At 43.4% G+C, this 22,953-nt stretch overlaps 1 protein-coding gene across 1 annotated transcript; it reads left to right on the top strand.

The window, feature by feature from the left end:
* Window positions 1–16,401: 16,401 nt before the first annotated feature.
* On the top strand, window positions 16,402–18,922 carry LOC120651426. Its single transcript, XM_039928900.1, has 3 exons — window positions 16,402–17,768; window positions 17,881–17,993; window positions 18,100–18,922. The coding sequence occupies exons 1-3, from the start codon at window positions 16,451–16,453 to the stop codon at window positions 18,535–18,537; spliced, it is 1,869 nt and encodes a 622-aa protein (XP_039784834.1). The 5' UTR covers window positions 16,402–16,450; the 3' UTR covers window positions 18,538–18,922.
* Window positions 18,923–22,953: the final 4,031 nt, after the last annotated feature.

Raw genomic sequence — 22,953 nt, 5'->3', positions numbered from 1 at the left:
TTCATTTTAAATATTCACCCTTACTGTACTCCATGGGCAGCACATAACAGTGTTGAAGAAGATAATTTTGTCTTTGCGCATGCGAATGTACCCCTACTTTTTTTAGAACTTTGTGAATATACCCTTGTTTGCAATTATATTTCAACATCATTTCGATAAGAAAATGAACAATAATTTGTATAGCATCATAAATAACATTCCATCATACATATCTAAAAGAGATGTACCACCAGATCACATCCCCATCATATATATCTAAAAGAGAAGCATCACCGGATCACATCCCAACATATATAGGTGTCTAACAAAAGTACATCACATTCATGCATCTATTCCCAACAATACAGTCAATCGCCCTCCTATTCCTCCCCTTCTACTCTTCTTCTTCCTCTTCCCCTACCTCCTCTAGCCCCTTCTATTCTAGTTTCAATTTGACTTAGATTTCCCCTTCCTCTTCCTCCTCCTCTTCCTCTTCCTCTTCCCCTCCCTCTATGGAGTACTTCTTCTGCAGCATACTATGCAAATCCCGTGGTCCATTTCAGGGTCATCCACAACAAATCCACCACTCTTTCAGCAACCCATTTATTTGAGTCCATTGTTCCACCATAATTGTTGAAAGAACCACACGTATGCTTTGGTCCACTCGTCTTAGCCTACAAGAAATGATAGAAAAAGGTACTAGTTAGTGCTAATTATTTGCTGAAAATAATAGGAAAATGCACTAATTACTTACTAAAAATGATAGAAAAAATGTCTAATTACTTCATGAGTACCTTAAAGCCAATGTATTTCGTACTTGTTGATGCAAAAAAACGTCCACTTGCAGCCTTGATAGGATCTCTTGCATTTAGCTCTAAATCTACTCTTGTCCTTTTTCACAATCTCAAAAGTAAGATCATGCAAGATTGCATGATGGGTAACTGCAGACATGCACTGATCCACATATAGTGGTCAGCTATGAAATTTACCAACTACAGCAAGCTATAGTTATGGATGTCAACCATTTGAGTGGGCAAAGTTTTACCCTGCATTCATGTTTTTGTCCCCCATCAGGCAAACTGAAGAAGGATGAACCCTAACAAGATTCAAACTCTTCTTATTTGACCTACAAATCAGAGCAACTGAAACCAAATTAGCGCATCCCAAAATTGGCCAATACACAGCCAGAGGTCGAAATTTTGTACCTGGGCACCAACTCCACAACATTGGACTCCTGCCCGAGCCTTGACCGAGCCCCGCCGCCTACACGCGCCGGTTGTGCCAAGCCCGTGCATGCCGCCCCGCCCCGCACATGTCCTACCGCTCGTCGCTAGCTCGCCGCTAGGGTTCGTGGGTTCCTAATGGATAGTAACAGCACGGTGAGGAGGAGGGTGAGAGGATGGGATTCAAGGGATAAGGGGCATTTTTGTGTTTTCGGCATATTACAAAGCATTTTCTCTTTTTTTAGAAAATTCGCAAATTCTTGGCACAGCTAACGGTGTAAGACTAGGAGCAAACAACGGCTTCAAAGTGCAATGGTGAGGGTAAAAATGCAAAATGAAATAAAGTGGGGGGTAAAATCACAACTAGAGTTCAAACCAAGGGCAAGAGTAGTCCCTTTTTATTTACATGTCATTTTAAATTGTTTTAAGTCAAACTCACTAACTTTGACCAAATCTATAAAAATAATATAACAATAACTATATTATCCAATATATGTTCTATCAACATATACTTTATGGTGGATTCAGGGAAACAAATTTGGTATTGTAAATGTAATTATTTCTTTCTATTAGTTTAGTCAAAGTTTGACAAGTTTGAGTTAAAACAAACCTAATACGAAATGTAAAAACACAAAGGAGTACTCGTGAGGGAGTCCTCATGCAGGTCATCGTGGTTTCATATATAAAAAATGTTTCAGGTAGGATTGGCACAAAAGCTCGATGCTCACAAGCCGGCTGTTGGAATTTATATATTCAATAATTTAATGGAAAAGGATTAAAGTCCACTGTTAATGCTAGGGAGTCATGAGGAGATCAATACCATATTGGTAATTGACGAGAGTGATGATTGGGTTGTAATTGGTGATTAAAATAGAGGATTGATGACTGGTTAATGGTGCAAATTGATAGTCATTGTAGCACCTATAGGTGTCCAGGTTCATCCCCTTCCTCTAAGATCAATTATATAAGGATACCAGCCTCTCATTCTCATACAACTCAAGCACTCTCAGGCACTCTCGCTAAGATCTCTCTCTTCTCCCTCAGTTGCTCTTCTGCATTCTCATTGCTAGTGCTGCGCCCATAGTACTGGCATGGGAATTGCGCACCCGGTGCCTCCAACACTGGTCCCACCTCGGGGTACATTTTAAACCACCTCTGATTTATTGTTTTGTTCATATTTATTACTTAGATTAACATGAGCACAAGCACATATTTTTCTATCACAAGATTACTAATTTACGTCATGAAATTGTTAATAATATTTTGTATTAAAATATACCGAAAATTGACTATATATCTAACACCGGCTAGGCTCGTTTATAAATTTGGTTTGGTTCAGCTCGGTTTGACCTCTCAACGAACCGAGTCAAATCTCAATTTCAGCTCATTTTCTTAACGAGTTAGTAACCGCTCGTTAGATTTGATAAATATGGCAATATCAAACTTACTTAATTTTATTTATCATTGGTATTATTAATATTGGATAAATAAAATTTCCATTCTACTTCTAATTCAAATATGATAGTAAAATAGTATCCAGACATCTATATTTTACCAAACTATCAGCTTGTGTTATTTATTTTCCTAATATCAGCGTAGCTATAATTTTAGATATTATTTGCATTCTTAAATTACTATATGTTAGCTACTGTTGTACTTCAATTTAGCACTATTGTTGAATAATGCTCGGCTAGTGGTTGAGCCAAATGAGACAGCCCGAGCTATTCGGACGAACCCCAGGTTTCACTTCCCGTCCGGGATCCGCCGGAAACCGGAAAAATTTCCCGTTCCCGGAACTATCCGGGATTGGAAACCGCTAGAATTTCCCGAAAAATTTCGCCAAACTTTAAAAATTTTTAAAAAATTTGTATGAACGGTAACCGTTGCATCCCGAGTGGGAACCGACGTTTCCCGACCGGTTTCCGTTGATTTTGACCGGGAAATGCCGTCGGCCGAGGGGAAAATTAAAAATTTTGGCAACATTTCCCCGTAATTTTGTAAATAGCATTGCACAAAGTATATATCAAGCATTTATGTATCATTGACAGGGAGATAAACATATAAATAGAAGTTCATATACATATAAATGTTGTGTTCGCATGAGTAGTCCATAAATCACAACAATAGTCCATCCAAACTTCATATCCATAGTCCATACAAATCATCAAATACACATCATGTTATTTGTATGTATCATGTGGAATAATGTGTACTATGGAGCATGGACTTTGGTTATGTATTTGATGATTTGTATGAACTAGTGTGTATGAACTTCTATTTATATACATTATCTCTGTGTCAATGATATACAATTGCTCGATGTATATTTTGTGCAATGCTTTTTACAAAATTAGGGGGAAATGCTGTTAAAAAATTTTATTTTCACCGCAGCCGACGACATTTTTCGGTCAAATTCAACGGTGCTATATGACTTGTATTTGTAAGGCGCTATATGTGTAAAACATATGCTGTGACATGTCTATATATGTGTGTGACATGTATATATGTATCTTATATATGTTTGTGCCATGTCATGTATTCAATTTGCACTGAAATGCTGCCAAAATTTTCATTGTTCGTACTAACTATGCAATGCTATGTCCATTATATACATTAAAACATTATATATGTCTTCAAAATATCTTACGACATGTCAATTGTTCAAATGGAGTCATTTCTTTGTAAAATTTGGCTTCACTGCACCTGTTTTTTTAATTCCCGGCAGCTGTGACCGGTTTCCCGGTCAAAAAACACCGGTTCCCGGTCGGGAAAACCGGTTTCCCGATTTTTGAATTTGAAGTGTCATCCCGTCCGGTTTCTAGCGGTTTTCACCGGGAACCGGCCGGTTTCCCGTTCCCGGACTCAGGCGGGAAAGCGCTTCCCGACGGAAACGTAAACCCTGGACGAACCAAGCTGCAGGTCAACTCAATTTTCTGCTTGTTAGTCTTAGCAGACTGAGCCGAGCTAGCTTGACATCAAACAAGCCATAACGACTGGTAGGTGCGGGTTACAAGGCAATTATCAACAGTCACTAATTCCTACTCCTCCCTCTGTCTCAAAAAAGAATGCAACCTTCGCTTCTCAAAAAGTCAAACAATTTTAAGTTTGATCAAACATATATAAAGAATTACAATATTTATGTGTCCAAATAGATTTAGTATGAAAAGACATTATATTGTTAATCTAATAATATTTATTTATAACATAAATGTTAATACTATTTTGTATAAATTTGATCAAAGTTTAAATTATTTGACTCCAAGGGAAGCGAGATTCGCATTCTTTTTAGGACGAAGGAAATAGGCTGATATGAAACGACCACAGCAGATATGATGAAAAGAAATAAAAATTTGCATTTTGACCCTCGGTATACCTAAGCTACAACACTGGTGGAGCCATCAGTATGGCGAGATCTGGCGTCCGCCATTCCTGACGGACGGTAAGCAGCCTCGTACCTCCTATTTTCTTCGGGCTGCCATGGCTGCGAGCCTGCGATGCAGAGGCCTTCTCGGGCAGACATCGACTAGAAGACCAAGAGGTATCTATTGTCTTGGGCTGGGCCTAGTGCTTTGGCCCTCCACGGCATAGCCCACTTACTGCTGCCCCATGCCGCCAATCATATTCATCTTTTATGAGATTTTTTCTTCTTCATCTTCCAGTATTTAAGATTCGTGCGAATAGTTATACCCGTTGATCCACTCCAAACCCACCTCTCTCCGCAAGCTTCTCTCCCCGCCGCAATCACTGCCGGCCGCCCTCGCCACGCGCCCGCGGCTCCCGCTTTTCCCGGCGCTGCCTGCTGGGACCTGCTGCTGCTTGCCGCGTGCTGCTTCCTGCTGCCTGCATTGCCCGGACGCTGCCCGCCGCGGCCCACTGCTGCCCGCCTGCTGATATCGAAGATGCTTGATCATTTGTTCCAGCTGCTCCCAAATAATTAATATGGAGCAAAAATTGAATCCTTGCTGTTCACAGGAACTGATGGAAGGCGACCACATAACCAAACCGGAAGGGATCGAAGTACCTGCAGGATTTGCCCGTGATGAAATTGGTCACGAAATCCCAAAGGATGCGCCGCTGCAGCACACAGTCCGCGCTGCTCCCTCCGCGCAGCGTCGCTGCCTGCACACTGTTGCGCCGCCGCACCGTTGCCCGCGCTGCCGCTCGTCGGAGAAAAAGCTTGTCTGCTCGTGTTTAACATTTTGAATTTAACATTTCATTCTTCCAATTTTAACAATTCATCTATAAAATTTTAATATTTTATTGTCAAATGTTGAACCGGTTCAATAAAATGTTATCAAAATATTAAATATAGTCACAGAAATTTATACAGAATAATTGGGTCAAATATACTTTAAAATTAGATAATTTATTTATCTTTCAGAAGATAGACAGGAGGCCCCGCCCCATGCCGTCTACTCAATTGCTCGAAGGCATAGTGATTGCGTACACCAGAACGGAAACGAAGGGACGCTAGCCGCCGCGCGTGAGCGTCGAGTCCACGAATCCACAATGGCTGATGGTCCGATGGAGAAACGTGGATTCAATTGAACAAATCGTTGACAGGGTAGAGAGGATTCAGTTCAACGAGATCGTGGAAGAGTAGGGAGCCAGAAGAGCGCACTCTGTGCTGCCGTGGGACAGGCTTCTCATGCGAGTCAGATGAGGAATAAATTTGCCTCAGTCTCCTCACCCCGATTATTTTGCGTATACACTTGCATTTTAGTATACTGTTCAGAGTATTCAGTGGTAGATTCGCCGTAGGTGAATTTTGGTTCCGGCTCCGCCACTGGCTACAACTTACTTTACCCTATTTATCTAAGAACTCTTAGTGTACATATGACTATATACACATTTGATAAGTTCCGAAAAAGATGCAACATTATGGATATCATGACCGATCACCATCGAGAAAAAAGAATAATTTTTCTAAATCACTTCAAGTGAGCGGGGCCTTCAAGCATCCAAAATACGCCGGGTTGTAAATGACATAGCCTTCCTGATAGAAAATGACGACTTCTTCAGAAAAACAAAATTATTCAAATTCTTTTTACAGTACCTAAGAAGTCCCGCTCTGACGGCCTACACGTTACATCTTGTTGGTCAAAGTGAACCATATAAATTGGCGCAATTTATTTTTCGCTGACGTGCCTGAGCACATATTTTATTAAGAGGAAAGCAATACGACCAGTACAAACCTTAATAGTCAGATGCTATTAAGGCGAAAACAAATACGGCAAGAAAAAAACAGGGAAGACATAGGCAATCCCGCGATCCTAGACACAAACACAACTAGAACCTACAACAGGATATTACAATGCCAAGGGTGCAAGGATCGGCAACACGACAAGGGTGGCAAAGCATCTACCCGACCCACCATAGTAGCAAAGCATCCGCCAGAAACAATCACAAAGACGACGATGGTGGCCAATCATCCACCAGAACAGGGCGGCAAAGCATCCGCCAGATAACGACCAATGCAACCTAGATGATGTCGACGATGCAAGCAAAGGCAGGAGCAAATGCGGAGACTCTCGCGACCATCACCAGCAGACGACCACCGCAAGTCGAGCTTCCAAAACGACGCCTTCAAGAAGGGAGCGACGCCAAAAGCGCCGTCGTCGTCCGACCAAACAGGTCAAGGCTTCCGCCCGGAAAGCTCAACGAAGGAGAGGGAAGAGGTGGAAAGGATGACGCCTTGAAGAAGATGAACGGCGCCGCAGGCGTTGTCGTCATCGGTCCACGAGGAGACCTATGGCTTTCGCCTCCACCTCAAAACCTCTCCAGAGCCGAGGGCCGAACAACGCCGCCACAACACAGGAGAGCCCACCCGCGGCCACCAGAAGCAGCCGACAGGAAGGCACAAGCGAGCGACGGCCTGTCCTGGGGCGGGACAACGGGCAGCGCCGTCGGGGTGCCAAAGACCCGCACCGCCGCCGCCGCCACAGTGGCCGCAGCCATCGCACGACGCCAGCGCAGGCCCAGGACGAGCCGCAACGCCTCCACCACCACCGCCAGGCCCGCGCACCACCGTCGCCGCGCCGACCCCACCAGGGGACGGGCCACGGCTGGAGAGCGCCGACCGATGAGGAGCCCCAGGGAGGCCAGATCCGGCCAAAGGAAGCCCGGTTCCGGCAAGGGAGCCGCCGGATCTGGACCCGCACGGGCGGCGGGCGGCGACCGGCGGTGGTGCAGAGGGCCAAGAATCGCGAGTTTGGGGGAAGAGGAAGGGAGGAGGGAGGGAGGGGGCCAACGAAGCCGACTTGCCGCCGCCGCCGGGCAACTGGAGGAGGTCGGTGGAGGCGCGGCGTCGCCCCCGAGTTGCCTAGGAGGACGACGCAGGGGGAGGGGGAGTTTCGCAGGAGAAGAGCCTTGGATTCCCAATTGGCGCAATTTACACATTTTCAAAAATACATCACAGTTAAAAATGGATAATGCTTTGCCATTTGTTTTTTCTCTGTAGGCCAACAAGTACGGTGTTTTCATAGGAATGCTGAGTGGCTAGAATTAGATTATAACCGAGGAGCATATCAGTATATCAGATAAATATCAGGAAAGAAATTTTTCTTTTTTTTGAGAAATCGGGTTGATATTTCATTTATATTCTTGGTGATTACAGCCCATGTTACAAAGATACTCTTAAAAGAAATAGAAATTACAGTTCAGTCCTGGTAACCATCTCCCGATTTTCCTCAATAAGGCGACTGGCATCCGCGACCTGAGGCCGGCCTCCTCTCGGGTGAAGAAAGAAAATTTGTTGTTGCTGTCTTGAGCAGCATATTGAAAACAACATGCTTTATTGTCGTTGAACGATCCGGCTGTAGAAGATGACCGGCGGCCATCACATCGTCGGGCCATGGGGAACCTGACGCTCCAAGAACCTGCATAAGCTTCAATCCGCCGGACAACGAAAAACCCCAAAGAGGAACTGAACCACTAAGACAAGTGGTAATTAGCAACCAACCCGATTTCATCTCTGGTTAGTAAGCAAACCTCTCCAAATCGACAACGACAAGAGAGGGACAAAAGAACCTAACGAGACCTAGAACTTCCAGATCGAGGGGACACACACCACTCCGGCTCATCACCGGCATCAAAAGACTCACCAGCGAGGTGAAGAAGAAGCCGGAGTATCTTATTCCGCTACTACAGTCCCGCCTTCACCGTGCGAGAGCTGCTTGAGCTAAGTTACCTATAGTAGATAGGTACTTGTACACCGACCACCTCACTCCTCGTTCCCCATCCTCTCCGGCACCTGTCCGGCCACTGGAGTGGAAGGGGAACGGAGGAGATCGGCGCCGGACGCAGATCGCCTCACGGTATCCTGCTCTCAACTGTAGGTGGCGAGAGAGTTCGAGACAGGAGTGCCGAGGTTCACTGATTTTTTTATTTTTTATATTATTTTTTTCGGATTTGTCAAAAATATATGCCGATTTTTTTTGCAAAAAATGTCATCCTGCTGCCAGTTCAACCGGCGGAATGAAGGTACTGCCGGATGAACCGGCGGCAGGCGCACTGTAGAAACATACCGCTGGTTCCTCCGGTGAAAGGGTACTGTAGCGATTTTCACTGGCACTCTAGCGCCTTACCGACAAATCAACCGGAGGCACTGTAGCAATTCTCTGTAGCACATTTTCAAAAATATATAACAAATTCATATGGATTCGGATGGTGATAAAATTTATACGAAAATTATAGACCTCGACGAGATCTACAACTTTGTAATTCAAACTTTTTTCATTTGAAATCATCGTGGTGTTTAAATAATCGACACAACATTTAGATCTAAAAAATCAAATCTAAACAAAGTCGTGCTGCTCATCGGGAGTGCACCGGGAATTTTTCATCTAAACAACGCTAGACTTGTAATTACAAAGTTGTTTAGATCTAATTCTCGGTGCACTCCCGATGAGCAGCAAGACTTGTTTAGATCTGATTTTTTAGATCTAAATGATGTGTCCATTATTTAAACACCAGAATGATTCTAAATGAAAAAAGTTTGAATTACAAAGCTGTAGATCTCGTCGAGGTCTATAATTTTCGTATAAATTTTATCTCCATCTGAATCCATATGAATTTGTTATAATTATTTGAAAATGTGATACAGCGAATTGCTACAGTATCGCGGTTGATTTTGCGGTAAGTCGCTACAGTGCCTTTCTCCGGATGAACCGGCGGTATGCTTTCTACAGTGCACCTACCGCCGGTTCATCCGGCGGTACCTACCTTCCGCCGGATAAACTGGCGGCAGGATGATATTTTTGCAAAAAAAAAATCGGCATATATTTTTGATAAATCGGAAAATAATAATATAAAAATTAAAAAAATTCAGGTTCACTGGACATGCCCCGATGTGGCGGTTTTTTTATTTCTATATTTTTTATTTCCGTTTTTTACAAAAAAATATATTTTCGATTTGGAAATTTACAGAAATATACCTCGGCCGCCCGGCTACCGGGCGGCCGAGACCTGGCTGCCCGACAGCCGGGCGGCAGGGGCTTATCCGCAAAAAAAAAAAAAATTGCAGATAGGTCCCTGGGGCCGGTCACCCGGCTGCGGGGCGGCCGGCCCCCCCGGCCGCCCGGCAGCTGGGCGGCCGGCCCCCCCACCCCTATATAAGGTGTTGGCTGCCCCTCACCCCACATTTGGCTCACTAAAAATCCAGAAAAAAAAGAAAAGAGAGGGAGGGAGAGAGAGAGGAGGGGTGAGGGAGAGGCAAAGCGGCGAAGCCCTGTCGGATTTTTAAGCCGGCGACTTTAGGTAACTAAAAGTTTCTACATTTTATAAATAGATTATGTTGTAATTATTTTTTTGAAATAGTAGATTAGCAATCAGTTCAATTATTATTAGGAGTGATTAGTGTTACATTTAGGTGCAGTTACTTGTAGTGATTAGCGTTGATATAGTACATTTAGTGTTAGATTTAGTATTAGAAAATACTAGAAAAATGTTAGAGAAGTATTAGAAAATAAAAAAATGCAAGATAATATTAGAAAATTGTAGAAAATATTAGAAAATTATAGAAAATGTTAGAATTTTTTTTAGAAAATAGTTTAGCAATCAGTTTAATTATTATTAGGAGTGATTAGTGGTACATTTAGGTGTAGTTACTAATAATGATTAGCGTTGATATAGTATATTAGCAATCTGATTGCTCACTTGTGATTGCCAGGGTTTAACACCATGGCATCCTCAGGATCCACCTATATTCCATGGAATAAGGTGACGAAAACAGTCCCCCAAGGAATCTAGGTGCCTATGTGTTTTTGCAGATCCTTGTGCAAACTAATGAAATCAAGGGTTTTGGGGGACGACTTTGGCAAGAGATTCTTCATGTGCGAGAATTACGAGTACGACCCGCCCAAATATTACGGCAAGGACTGAGCAAAGGTACTACAAAACACTATCAGAGTTTATCACTTTCAAATCTAGTAATGACTTCTAACATGATTTGGAGAAAGACTCCACCGCCTCTATGTGATTTCGTGCAGTGGTTAGACACCGAGCAATCTCAGCAGGATAAGGACCACGTGGAGCGTCAAGCAAGGTGGGCTACACAAAGGTGGCAAGGAATGCTGCATGAAGAACAGATGGAGGAGAAGCGTAAGAAAAACCAGGAAGAGATTCAGAAGATGATTGCAGAAGTGGAACGTCAGAAGGCAGAGGAACATGAAGCTGATAAGGAGAGGAAGCGAGAGAGGGCCCGCAATGCTAAGGAAGCAGGGTCTGAAGCTATTAGGAAGGGAAAATATCCCCGGTGCACTCAGTAAATCACCACCATGTAATCCCGGCATTTTACATTTCCTAAGGCATGTTAGGTTTACTCACAACACGAGGTTATCGTGTTGCACATGCCATGGTTTTCATTGTTCAAGTATCTAGTAGTACAAACGCCTTAGGCCTCTGCTTTGTAATCGTAGCATTGTTTACAAAACTGTATTGCAAACCGAAAATTTATGATTCGTAACTACCCTTCTATTTTCAGTACACTTTCCAGTTTTTCCAGTGAGATATGAATTTTGAGTTACCACTCTCTTCTGTGTTCTTGGATTGTTCTTCCAGCCATCATATATATAATCAGGGAGCGTACAGTGGAAACTCTATTAAATGCATGCACACTTCTCATCTTGTACGAGCGGAGTCTTTGATTTTTCTTTTCATAATTCTTCAAGGAGGGTTGAAAAGTACAGAACAACTCTAAGGAATATTAATTACAGAAACTTTTACTTTTGCTACCGAAGGAACTTGCCTTCAGATGATGATGCCTTTCTCCTTTACGGATGCTATTATTTTGATTTTCTTTTCTGCAATCCCATCTGGTCAACCATTAACAGACCATCAAGCAAAACACAGAACAATTCAAATAAAGCTTTGAAAATATTGATATACATATAGATAGGCCCAGTGGCTGGCCCAAGCGAGCAATATAATTGAACCAACCTACACATTTAGAACTACAACCAAGAAATGTTACTACACAAATACCTTCGTAATATTACATGCTACAATCTAGTGCAAATACATATCCATACATAACGAAATATAATTATCACATACAGGTCGGAATACATATCCATACATCTGGTTCAAATACATATGCACACATAACGAAATCTAGACGCGACGGGCTCCAAAATCCGGAGGCAATCCATCGGTGGGATTTCCAGAAGGTCCAACCTCAGCACCAACATTATCTTCTTGCATTTTAGGGCACTTCTTGTAAGTGTGACCATCTGCTCCACACAGGTTGCATCTTTTTTTCTTCTTTCCTGCCTCAGACTCATCCATTCCGTTACGGATACGAAGTGTCTGCCGTCGACCTACCCCTCTCCTAGCATCTGGATTGGGAATGTACATTGAAGAGATATTTAGTGTAGTTAATGATCCCAGACTGCCTATGCCATATATCTCATGGCCCCAAGTGTGCACATCAGTTTCTTTTCTGTAATATTGTGAAACAAAAAACCCCAGGATCCAACCCAGATTCTGAACATGCCGCAATGACATGGGAGCATGGGAAGTGAAGAAGCTGTGGCTTCTTGCATCTGCAAAAAATCTTGCCTTCTGGCGTTATCAAGCAATCCCGAACGACCCTTTGTCTGCGGACACCCTGCCCTGTCCTGTCCTTGCATGAAACCTCAAACCTTTGACCCTTTGTGCCCATGGAGACCACTTTATGATATTGAGCCTTTTCAATCTTTTTTTCATGTAGTTAGTGACCCTATTAAAAAAATCACACCTGGATCATTAAGTAAGACAGCAGCTATCTGGTACCGCTCTCTGAAGTACCTTGTGCATCCGTATATGATGAATTCAACTATGCCAACAAGAGGAAATCCACGAACATGACACATTACCATATTGTAACACTCTGCGTGGTTGGTTGTCTCGATCCCATATCGACGACCACCAGTGTCGTATAGAATTGACCACTTCTCCTTAGGTGCATCCTTAATCCACTGTGTGAAAGTTCCACCGCCGGAACGTTTCCGGCTGGAGGTTGAGGCTTGTTCCTTTAGCAGCTCGGCGCACATGTTATCTAGCACTTGCCACAATGCATCAAATTTCCGCTGCTGATTCTGAGTGCACAATCTCTTGAACAAATTCATAAGTTCCTTATTCTTAAAGCGCTCATAAAAGTTTGCACCCATATGCCTTATGCACCACCTACTCACAACATCTGGCCATAGAGGAGGCTGTCCTCGACTTCCTTCATGTAGTTGCCTTATTGCTGCTAGAAGACCAGCATGTCTGTCACTGATGAGGCAAACATCAGGCCTTCCAGCAACAACGTGAATCTTCACATGTTCAAGGAACCAGTACTAGCTCTATGTGTTCTCATTCTCAACAAAAGCAAAGGCGATGGGAACCATCTGCTTGTAGCAATCAACTCCAATCGCTGTCAGTATTGTCCCCTTATATCTTCCTGTCAAGAATGTGCCGTCAATACATAGAACATGAAGACAATACATAAATGCCCTCACACATGCACCAAGGCAGAAGAAAGCACGAAGCAGACACCCAGGTCCCCCATCTAAACTTGGTGCAATGTAGGTATCAGCCGCGCTTCCAGGATTTCTCTGCACAATTGCTGATAGCATGTGAGGCAAGCTATCATATGATGCCTCATATGTGCCAAATCTCATCTCAAACACCTTTTGTTTTGCCTGCCAAGCCTTTACATAGCTGATTTTGTATTGAAAACGATCGTCGATGTCCCTAATTATCAATTTTAGCTCATAATCAATTTTGTCCAGAATCACCCCATACATCTTCTTGGCAACGAAAGTGGATGTGATGTTACGGTGAGTTTGAGCAATAACAGTTAATCTACATGTATGTGGTGTAACAATTGAACACTCCCAGTGTGTCTTGTACTTGCCCTTGTAGGCATGTACTCGCCATGTACAATCGCCATTGACACACTTCACCTCATATTCTTTGCTTCTAGACTTCACAACTCTGAATTCCTTCCTCAACGATATAGCCCAAAGCTTCACAGCATCTTTCACAGCTTCAATGCTAGGATACTTTGCCCCCTGCACAACCTCAATCTCTCTGTATTCGTACTCATTACTCCTAATATCCTGTATCACTGGATTTCCAAAACCCTTGCCTCTCCATTCACCTAGCAACGGGTAGTCCTCATCGTCTGATGAGTCCCCACATTCTTCCATCATTCGAGCCTCTTGGTCTTCATTCTGTACAGCTTCCACAATTCCAGGTATCCACTCACCCTCATCAGCTAAACCTTGCAGCTCAGGTTGAATGACATGCACGTTCTGATCTTCTTTTTCTCCTACCTGATCAGCTATGCCTTGCGGCTCAGGTTCTGTGACATGCATGTTCTGATCTTCATTTTATTGTTCCACTGCTTGGTTCATATGAGATGATGTACTTGTTGATCCTTCACCGAAATGGGCTGCCTTCAGGTGAATCTGAATTAGCATTGCAAGAGGCCACCCGCGGTCAAGAGCTGCTTGCATGTAAGTCCGTCATTCTTCGGTGTTTGCTATAAGCATCAACTCCCAGAAATCCCCTTCAGTTCCCCAATTTGTCACAGTCTGAACGGTTAGGAAATGAGTCTTTGGATTCACATTTAATATCTCGTGAAGCCATTTGCGTATGGAACCAAAACTCCTCTCTAAGGGTTTATCTATTCCGCACTCTCTTCGTTCAAAAACTGATAGATCTACTCCATACGCATCATGAGAAATATATCCGTCACCATAATGAACTTGAAGACGAAGCTTGCTCGACATATCTGGACACAGAATCATGATATTAAATTGATTGCTAATCTACTGTTTCAACAAAAATAATTGCTCGCCATATCTGGACACACAATCATGCTATTTGTAAAGCGTAGAAGAATTTTGGTTACCTGCAGTCGTCGGCTCGAAAATCCGGCAGGGCTTCGCCTCTCTCCCTCCCTCCCTCTCTTTTTTTTTTCTGGAATTATAGTGATGCAAATGAGGGGTGGGAGGACTAGCTAACTCTTATATAGGCTGGGAGAGCCGGTCGCCAAGCAGCCGGGCGGCCAGTGGGGGCCGGCCGCCCCGCTGCCGGGCGACCGGCCCCAGGACCTGTCTGCAATTTTTTTCGTTTTTTTTGCGGATGAGCCCCTGCCGCCCGGCCGCCCGGCAGCCGGGCGGCCGGGTATATTTCTGTAAATTTCCAAATCGAAAATATATTTTTATAAAAAATGGAAATAAAAAATATAAAAATAAAAAACCGCCCCCGATGTGAGTTTGGACAGGGACACTGGGTTCATTTTTTCGATCCAACAACGAGCCCAGCCCAAGCCCAACAACCAGCCACAGTCCTGTCGCTTCTCTGCTGCCTCCCCACGAGCGCGGCGGCCGGGCAGGCGACCCAAGGACTGTGGCTGGTGAGTCAGCTTCCGTCTTTCCCCAAACCCCGTTGGTGGGTTCGTGCACTGCCTTCTCCTTGAGCGGAGGCGCTGCTTCTTATTCCCGGTCGGTCCGTACATTGGCTGCTCCTCGAACGGATTGCTCGCAAAAGATTTCTTTTCTTTTTTTGTCTCTATGTTCTCCCCCATTGCGGACGGGATTAGGACGTGCATTTCGGGATTTTCGGGGGTGCTTCTTTTGGGGTATTGGCCGGTTTGCACCGAGAAACCTTGACAGTTGGATTATGTGTGTGGGCGTTTGGGAAAAAAAATACAAGCGTCGTGGGCCGGAGGACGATGAAATTGCGGGGTGCAGATGGGAAAGGGAGTAGCATGCAGGACCCGTGGGATAGTGTTGCTATGGAACATGCTTTTTCTATTTATGTTCCGAGACAACTGTCAGCAACAATGGGAAAACATTGGTTGCATAGCCCCAGACTGTAATACAGAGGGTAGAATGCAACCAATTGGCAATTGATGGAAATTTATATCCAACTTGTTTACTGACCTGCCAGAACCCTTCCATGGTGCTAGTCAGTTAAATGTACTAAAGTTAGCCTGTTTGTCAAGCTTTTATAGAGATTAGGTTCCAAGTCAATCTGTTGTGTTTCATGATTGCTTATAACAATCACAGGCAACTGTAGCACATATGCTGATTACAGGGCTGGGCACACTTGTTTGATTTTGTCTCCCAGTGGATGACTTATTTTAGTTTTATAACCTATCTGTTGCTTCATTGCAATTGTATACTGTACGGTTGGAATGTTGAACTTCGTCTGAGACCCTTGTGATTGAACATTGTGCACAGTAAGTCTGAGAGAATGTATATGAGAATAAAGGAGCACCCGTAGATGATGTGTACTGTTATAGGCCTTGTTATTTTATATTTAGTTTATTAGTTATTTTTTTATTGCAGTTTATTAGTGAATTAGTACACTAGTGGAGCTTACACCTGTACGACTCCTCAGAAGCAATATTATTTAAGTGTGTTGTCAGCTGTTTCTTGTATTATCAACAGTTCATGGCAGGAGTGTTTTTTAATGAGCTGACTTTGAATAAATGAATATAAAAGTTTGGTGCTTGCACTTTATGTTCCGTAAGGATTGTTTTACAATTATACAAGCAGAGAAAAATGATGCTTAATTATAATCCAACATGCTGTATGACCTGTCATAATACTTTTGTTCATGCTAGTACCTTCTTTTCCTGTAGTACCTTCTTACTTCAAATTTTTTTGTTCATGCTAGTACCTTCTTTTTTCTGTAGCTTTCTGTAGCTTCTGTTTATTAAACGATCAATTTTATGCCTTCTCTGTCAAGTACAGATTACAGAACAAGCAATGAAGGAACAAGAAAATGCACGAACTACCTATGGTGCAAAACAGATGGAAAAGAAGAGGAAAAAGGTTATGGAATGTATAGCTGCATGGTTCAACGAAGCTGGGATTCCTTCTAATACTGTTTGTCTGGAGAGTTTCGACTTAATGTTAGAAGCAATTGGACAATTTGGCCCTGGTTTACGGGCTCCATCTCCAGATGAGCTTGACGGGCCATTATTGCAGAAACAAGTTTTGGCTATTAATAATTCAATTGAAGCGCTGAAGAAATCTTGGGCATTGGAAGGATGCTCCATTCTGGTTAACATTGGGTATGGTGATAATGAATCTTTGGTTTTAAACATGGCAGTCCATTGCTCGCAGGGAGTGTCTTTCCTTCGTTCCACCCTTCTACCATCAGATAGAGACTTTGAATCATATATTTTTGAACTAGTTGACTCTTGTATTGAAGAAGTTGGAGAGAACAATGTGGTGCAGGTTGTCACAGACATCCATTCGGAAATGAGGTCAGCAAAAATGCTTACTGACAAGAGACCGAATATATTTTGGACTCCCTGTGCTGCAGATTGCATTGGCATGATGTTTGGAGACATATGTGGCACTCGTTTCGTCAGGAAAATAATTGATAAGGCAAGGTTACTCGCTGCTTTCATTTATGGCCGAACACATTTGTTGGACATGGTGCGGCAGTTCACTAGTCAATGGGATTTAGTTCATGTTGGGATCACTGATTGCATCACTTGCCTCTTGAACCTGAGGAGTCTTTATGATAAGAGGATTGAGTTGAAGGCTCTGTTTATTTCCAAAGAATGGGAGGACAGCAAATGGGCTAATGGAGCTGTGGGCAAGAAATTCTATAAGCTAGTAGTTAGTAACGAGTTTTGGCATGGGGTGCTATATACTATAAACAGTTTTGAACCACTTGTGGATGTTCTGAGGAAGATGGCTGGTGGTAGACTCTCCATGGGGTACATATATGGTGAGATTGCAAACACTAAAAGGGAAATTGCCATGCGTTTTGAAAACAAGGAAGAGCAGTATTTGCCAATATGGCTGTCGATAGATTCTAGATTACGTGATTCCCTCATGACACCATTGCATCTAGCTAGTTATTATCTTAATCCATTCTTCTACTATCAAAATAAAGATGAAATTACAAATGTGGAAATGTTCCGAGATGCAATTGTTGAGTGTACGCGCAAAATGTACCAAGATCAGCCTACACAAGAGAAAATTGGGCATCAGTTGGATCTTTACAGAACTGCTTCACAGAGTTTTGGGACAGCTCATGCCATCAGTAATCAAATGACTGCCGATCCAGGTACGTTTCTTTTGGGAAGAAACTCTAGGTAGGTATTTTTCGGTTTGCCATTGTTTGCAATAATGATTATTTTCTAGTCCAATGTTTAATGTTACAGTGCTCCTGTCTGCAGTTTCTTGGTGGGAATTACACGGCGGTTCAGCAAAGGAGTTGAGCACAATGGCAATAAGGTTGTTGAGATTAACTTCTGGTTCGCTGGCATATGAGGAAAGTTGGATCCAGAAGGTAGCATAGTCATAAAGCTACATCAAGTATTCATCTGCCAGTTCTTCAACTTATTATCATCTCACTTATGTAACTATGAACTTTTCCTCTTGTGATCCCTTTTCAGCTTCATAAACAGAAGCCACGTTGGGTTAAACGTAAGCAATTTAAGGATTCAATGTTTGTGTCGGTGAACAGGAGGATACAAGGGAAAGCTCAAATGAAAGATAGAGATCCTGTTCTAGCATACATTCCTGTTGAAGATGAACCTTTTGAGTGGCTGGTGGGCATGTCTCGCTTTGATGCTCTACAAGCTGGAAACCATGCTTTACGTATGGCACGAGCAAACAGTAGTGAGGAGGTAGGACTTTCGAAGCAAGCGAAACAACTATTGGACTACGATGAGTGTATATCCTCGGATGAAGTGTACGAGGATAGAGATGAAGAATCACCAAGTCATTCCAGCAACAAGAGGGCATCATCTGGTGCCTCATGCTCAAAGCGAGTGAAGAGGCCACGGTTGGTCCACCAGTGTGAGGGAAGTGACGGAAACATCAGCAGCTAAGCTCTGGTTATGATGTCCAGGCTGTTGTTTTGTGATTGAGAAGCTCTTAGGATGGAGTTCCTTCTGACCTATGTTGGACTGTTGCCTAATGTATGGCCTGCCTGAAGTCTGGATGCATTGTCTGTATTATCATTTGATTCGTAGACATCCAATTTGACATTGTGTGACACTGTGACCTACTCATCGAGCATGCTTAGTTGGTAATTGCTTGGTGATATGCACACTGAAGTGGTGGCCAGACTGGCTTTGCTAGCATCCTTGGAAACCCGACTTGTAAGCCTCTTTTGGCTCTCTGTTCCTGCGGAGCTCCATGTTATGTCTCTCCATTTTTGTTGGGGAAAAAGAAAAAAAAATCCTGACGATTGTTTTTTTACAACCCCGAAAATTGATTTTGCAGGTCAATCACCCACAGTTTTTATGTGATCTTAGATTCATTGGCTCTTTTGACCTCATATGTCGTCGCTTGCATGAACCGTTTTTGCTGGCATTTGTTAAATTTAAATCTTTTCCGTCTGAATCCATGAGACACTTATCTCTCTCCGAACTCGTTAAACTCTGCAGTTGCATGCTTGTTTCACCACTTGTTCACGCCATGCCCAAAATATGAAGAGGCCAAGGAGTGGATCAGTGGAAGCATGTTAGCAGCAGCACCAGCACTTGATCAAGGGTTGCGTCTCTGCATGGTGTTTCAGCTAGCTGTGTGAAAGAGCATCCGGAGGAAGACATTGGGAGAAGGAGGGAAAGCCTTAGCTTCGGCTTGTTAGACTGAATCACCAGCCTGGACCAGGCCCAGACGAACCGGCCCAATCAAGCAGCCAACGCCCCGGGATTTATATTTTTCAGAATCATTTTTTACATAAATATATTTTCGGTTTCATAATTAACAGATTTATACCTCTACCGCTCGGGCGGCCGGCCCCCTGCCGCCCTCCTGTCGGGCGGTAGGGGCCTTAATATAAATAAAATTTATTTTTAATCGCATTTTGGCCCCTGGGGGAGGCTGCCGCCTGGCAGCCCGGCGGCAGGTACCAGCCGCCCGGTGGCGGGGCGGTAGGCCAGGCAGCCGCCCGGCAGGGGGCGGCAGGCCCCTCCCGCAGGTTAAACCTTGACCGTCAGTGCGGCAGCGCGGCATTATATGTGGTTTTAAATATTTTGGATAGAAATAAAAACCGTTAGTAAGGTAGATGAATATGAAAAGTATAACTTAGCAATTCATACACATACGCAACTGAGAACGAAATAGGTGATGCATGAGAACGAAATAAGTATAACATGACGACATGTCCATAACAAAAATACAGAAACAACTAGAAGAGCTAGTTGTTTCTGTATTTTTGTTATGGACATGTCGTCATGTTATACTTATTTCGAGCTTCTAGTTGTTTCTGTATTATTGTTATGGACATATCGTCATGTTATACTTATTTTATTCTCATGCATCATCTATTTCGTTCTCAGTTGCGTATGTGTATGAATTGCTAAGTATAAGCTTCTAGTTGTTTTTGTATTTTTGTTATGGACATGTCGTCATGTTATACTTATTTCGTTCCCATGCATCACCTATTTTGTTCTCAGTTGCGTATGTGTATGAATTGCTAAGTTATATTTCTCATATTCATCTACCTTACTAACGGTTTTTATTTCTATCCAAAATATTTAAAACCACATTTAATGCCGCGCTGCCGCACTGACGGTCAAGGTTTAACCTGCGGGAGGGGCCTGCCGCCCCCTGCCGGGCGACGGGTAGGCCTACCGCCCCGCCACCGGGCGGCGGGTACTGCTGGGCGGTAGCCTCCCTCCAGTGGCCAAAATGCGATTAAAAATAAATTTTATTTATATTAAGGTCCCTAACGTCCGGCAGGAGGGGGCCGGTCGCCCCGCAGCCGGACGGTAGGGGTATAAATTTATAAATTATGAAACCGAAATATTTTCTGTAAAAAACGATTTTGAAAAATATAAAAATAAAAAAACGCGGGAATCCAGCCCACCAGTCGCCGCGGCCTCAGCTGTCTATTTTCCCCACTAGCGGCAGCGGCGGGAAATAGGACAATCCATTGCCGCCGAAACGGCGGGAAACCAAGAGGCAAGAGCACTTCCCGGGCGGCTCCCTCGCCGCCTCGCAGCCTCGCTCCCACCCTCCGTCGCCACCTCCGTTTCCCCGCAGCCGCCGTCTCTTCCTCCCGACCCCTTGCTCAGTGATTTCGTCGTTGGCCCGTCCGCCGGTTGCTCGCCACGGGTGATCTTTTTACCTGTGGAGGAGCCGGGAACAGGGGCCGCCGGTTCTTCTTCGAGGTAGGCATCTCCCTTCACCGTTTCTTGCTCTATGCACGGATTGCTTTAAAATGGATTCCACATTTTCCCCATTTCTCCCGTGCCAACTTGTTCGGTTTGGGATGCGGATTAGGTTGGGTTAATTTGGGCCCGCTGCTTGTTACTCTGTCCTCCGTTAATCCCTGCCTGGCGTGTAAGCATTTGGGGGTACATCCGAGGGTTTGAGTGTGGGCCTTGATGCTTCGATTATTACTTGCATAATGGACGCAGCCAAGGGTTACTATGCTCGCATATTTGTGGGCCTGAAAAGACATGTGATCTTGGGGAATGTAGGGTTGAGTTGACTACCATCTGCGCTGAGGTGTAGTCTGTTTTTGTAGGCCTTTCTCATTTTTTTCTTTAGGTTGGTTAGTGGTTAGTAAATAGTGGAGCTTATGCCTTACCTATAACTGTGCCATTAGCTGTCACTCAAATTATCAATAGTTCGCAATAGAGGTACTTCCTACCCTACCAACTTGACTATGACTAACATCTCAAATGATTGTTGCTTGTACTACCATGGTCTATGAGGATTATTTTCTTTGAGATTTGACATCTAAACTATTGTGTGCTACAAATTGGTGCAAAATGGTTATTCAACTTGTGTTCATTAATAATTGATGTTAATATCTTCTTTTATCAACATTTTCGCCAAGTCTGTTTAGTATTTGTTGCCATGATGCATTTGTGAATTTGCTGAACATGCAGCATCATCGAGTCTATTTACACTATCTGACCATGATTTGCAGCCTAGTATGTACCCGGAATAAATTGAATTTATTTTAAAGGTTCACACCTATAATGATCAGTGGTAGACTTGACTCTTCATGAACCGTGTTTGCTTTTTTCCCCTCGATTTGCTATGGTACTAAGTAACATAGCAAGCAGAAAAGGTCAGGATAGTTTGCATCATCACATGCCAAATGAGAATAGGAAAAACCATTTGCATGGGGAGCTATAAATGTTGATTGAAAACCTGTAGATGCTCTCCACTGTTAATGTTCTTTGATGAAATTACTCATGACTTACAAAGAGTGCATAATGCAGAATGGGCGACAATGACGATGACATCTGTGGAAATACATCAGAAGATAATGATCTTAAATCTAAGAACCAAGATAGTGCAGGACCAGCTAATATGATATCTATGCCAACTAAAGAACAAGCAATGAAGAAAGGAGAGAATATACAACCCATCCACACTGCAGAACAGATGGAAAAGAAGAGATGGGCCATTCAGTGTGCAGCAGCATGGTTCAATGAAGCCGGGATTCCTTTTAATACTGCTTGTCTTGGGAGTTTCGACTTAATGTTTGAAGCAATTGCACAATGCGGCCTTGGTTTACATGTACCCTCTCTGGATGAGCTTGATGGGCTATTATTGAATCAACAAGTTTTAGCAATTAATGATTCAATTGAAGCACTGAAGAAATCTTGGGCACTGGAAGGATGCTCTATTCTGGTTGATCTAGACATGAGTTATGATCCATTGTGCGGAGGGTGTCTCTTTCCTTCGTTCCATCGAGCTGCCTTCAGGCAACTATGATGAGGCATTTACCTGTCAACTAGTTGACTCTTGCATTGAAGAAGTTGGAGAGAAAAATGTGGTGCAGATCATCACAAACACACATTCACAAATGACACTGGCCAAGAGACCCAACTTATTTTGGACTCACTGTGATGTAAGTTGCATTGACATGATGCTCGAAGACATAGGGCATATTCCTTTGATCAAGCGAACAATTGCTAAGGCAAGGTCAGTTACTGCCTTTCTTTATGGACAATCGAATTTGTTAGACATGATGAGGCGGTTCACCAACCAGAAGGATTTGGTTCATGTTGGAATCACTTATTACATCACTTGCTGCTTGAACTTGAGGAGCCTTTATGACAAGAGGATCGAGTTGAAGACTATGTTTATTTCAAAAGAATGGGAGGACAGCAAATGGTCAAAGGAAGCTGTGGGCAAGAGATTCTATAATCTAGTAGTAAGCAATGAGTTCTGGGATAGGGTGCTGTATGTTATAAACAGCTTTGAGCCAGTAGTGGAGATTCTAAGGAGGACGGCTGATGGCAGACCCTATATGGGGTTCATATATGGTGAAC

The sequence above is a fragment of the Panicum virgatum genome, chromosome 9K (assembly GCF_016808335.1).
Source record: "Panicum virgatum strain AP13 chromosome 9K, P.virgatum_v5, whole genome shotgun sequence".
NCBI lineage: Eukaryota > Viridiplantae > Streptophyta > Magnoliopsida > Poales > Poaceae > Panicum > Panicum virgatum.
Note: the sequence above shows the minus strand (reverse complement) of the source record. Positions and strands in the feature narration are given on the sequence as shown.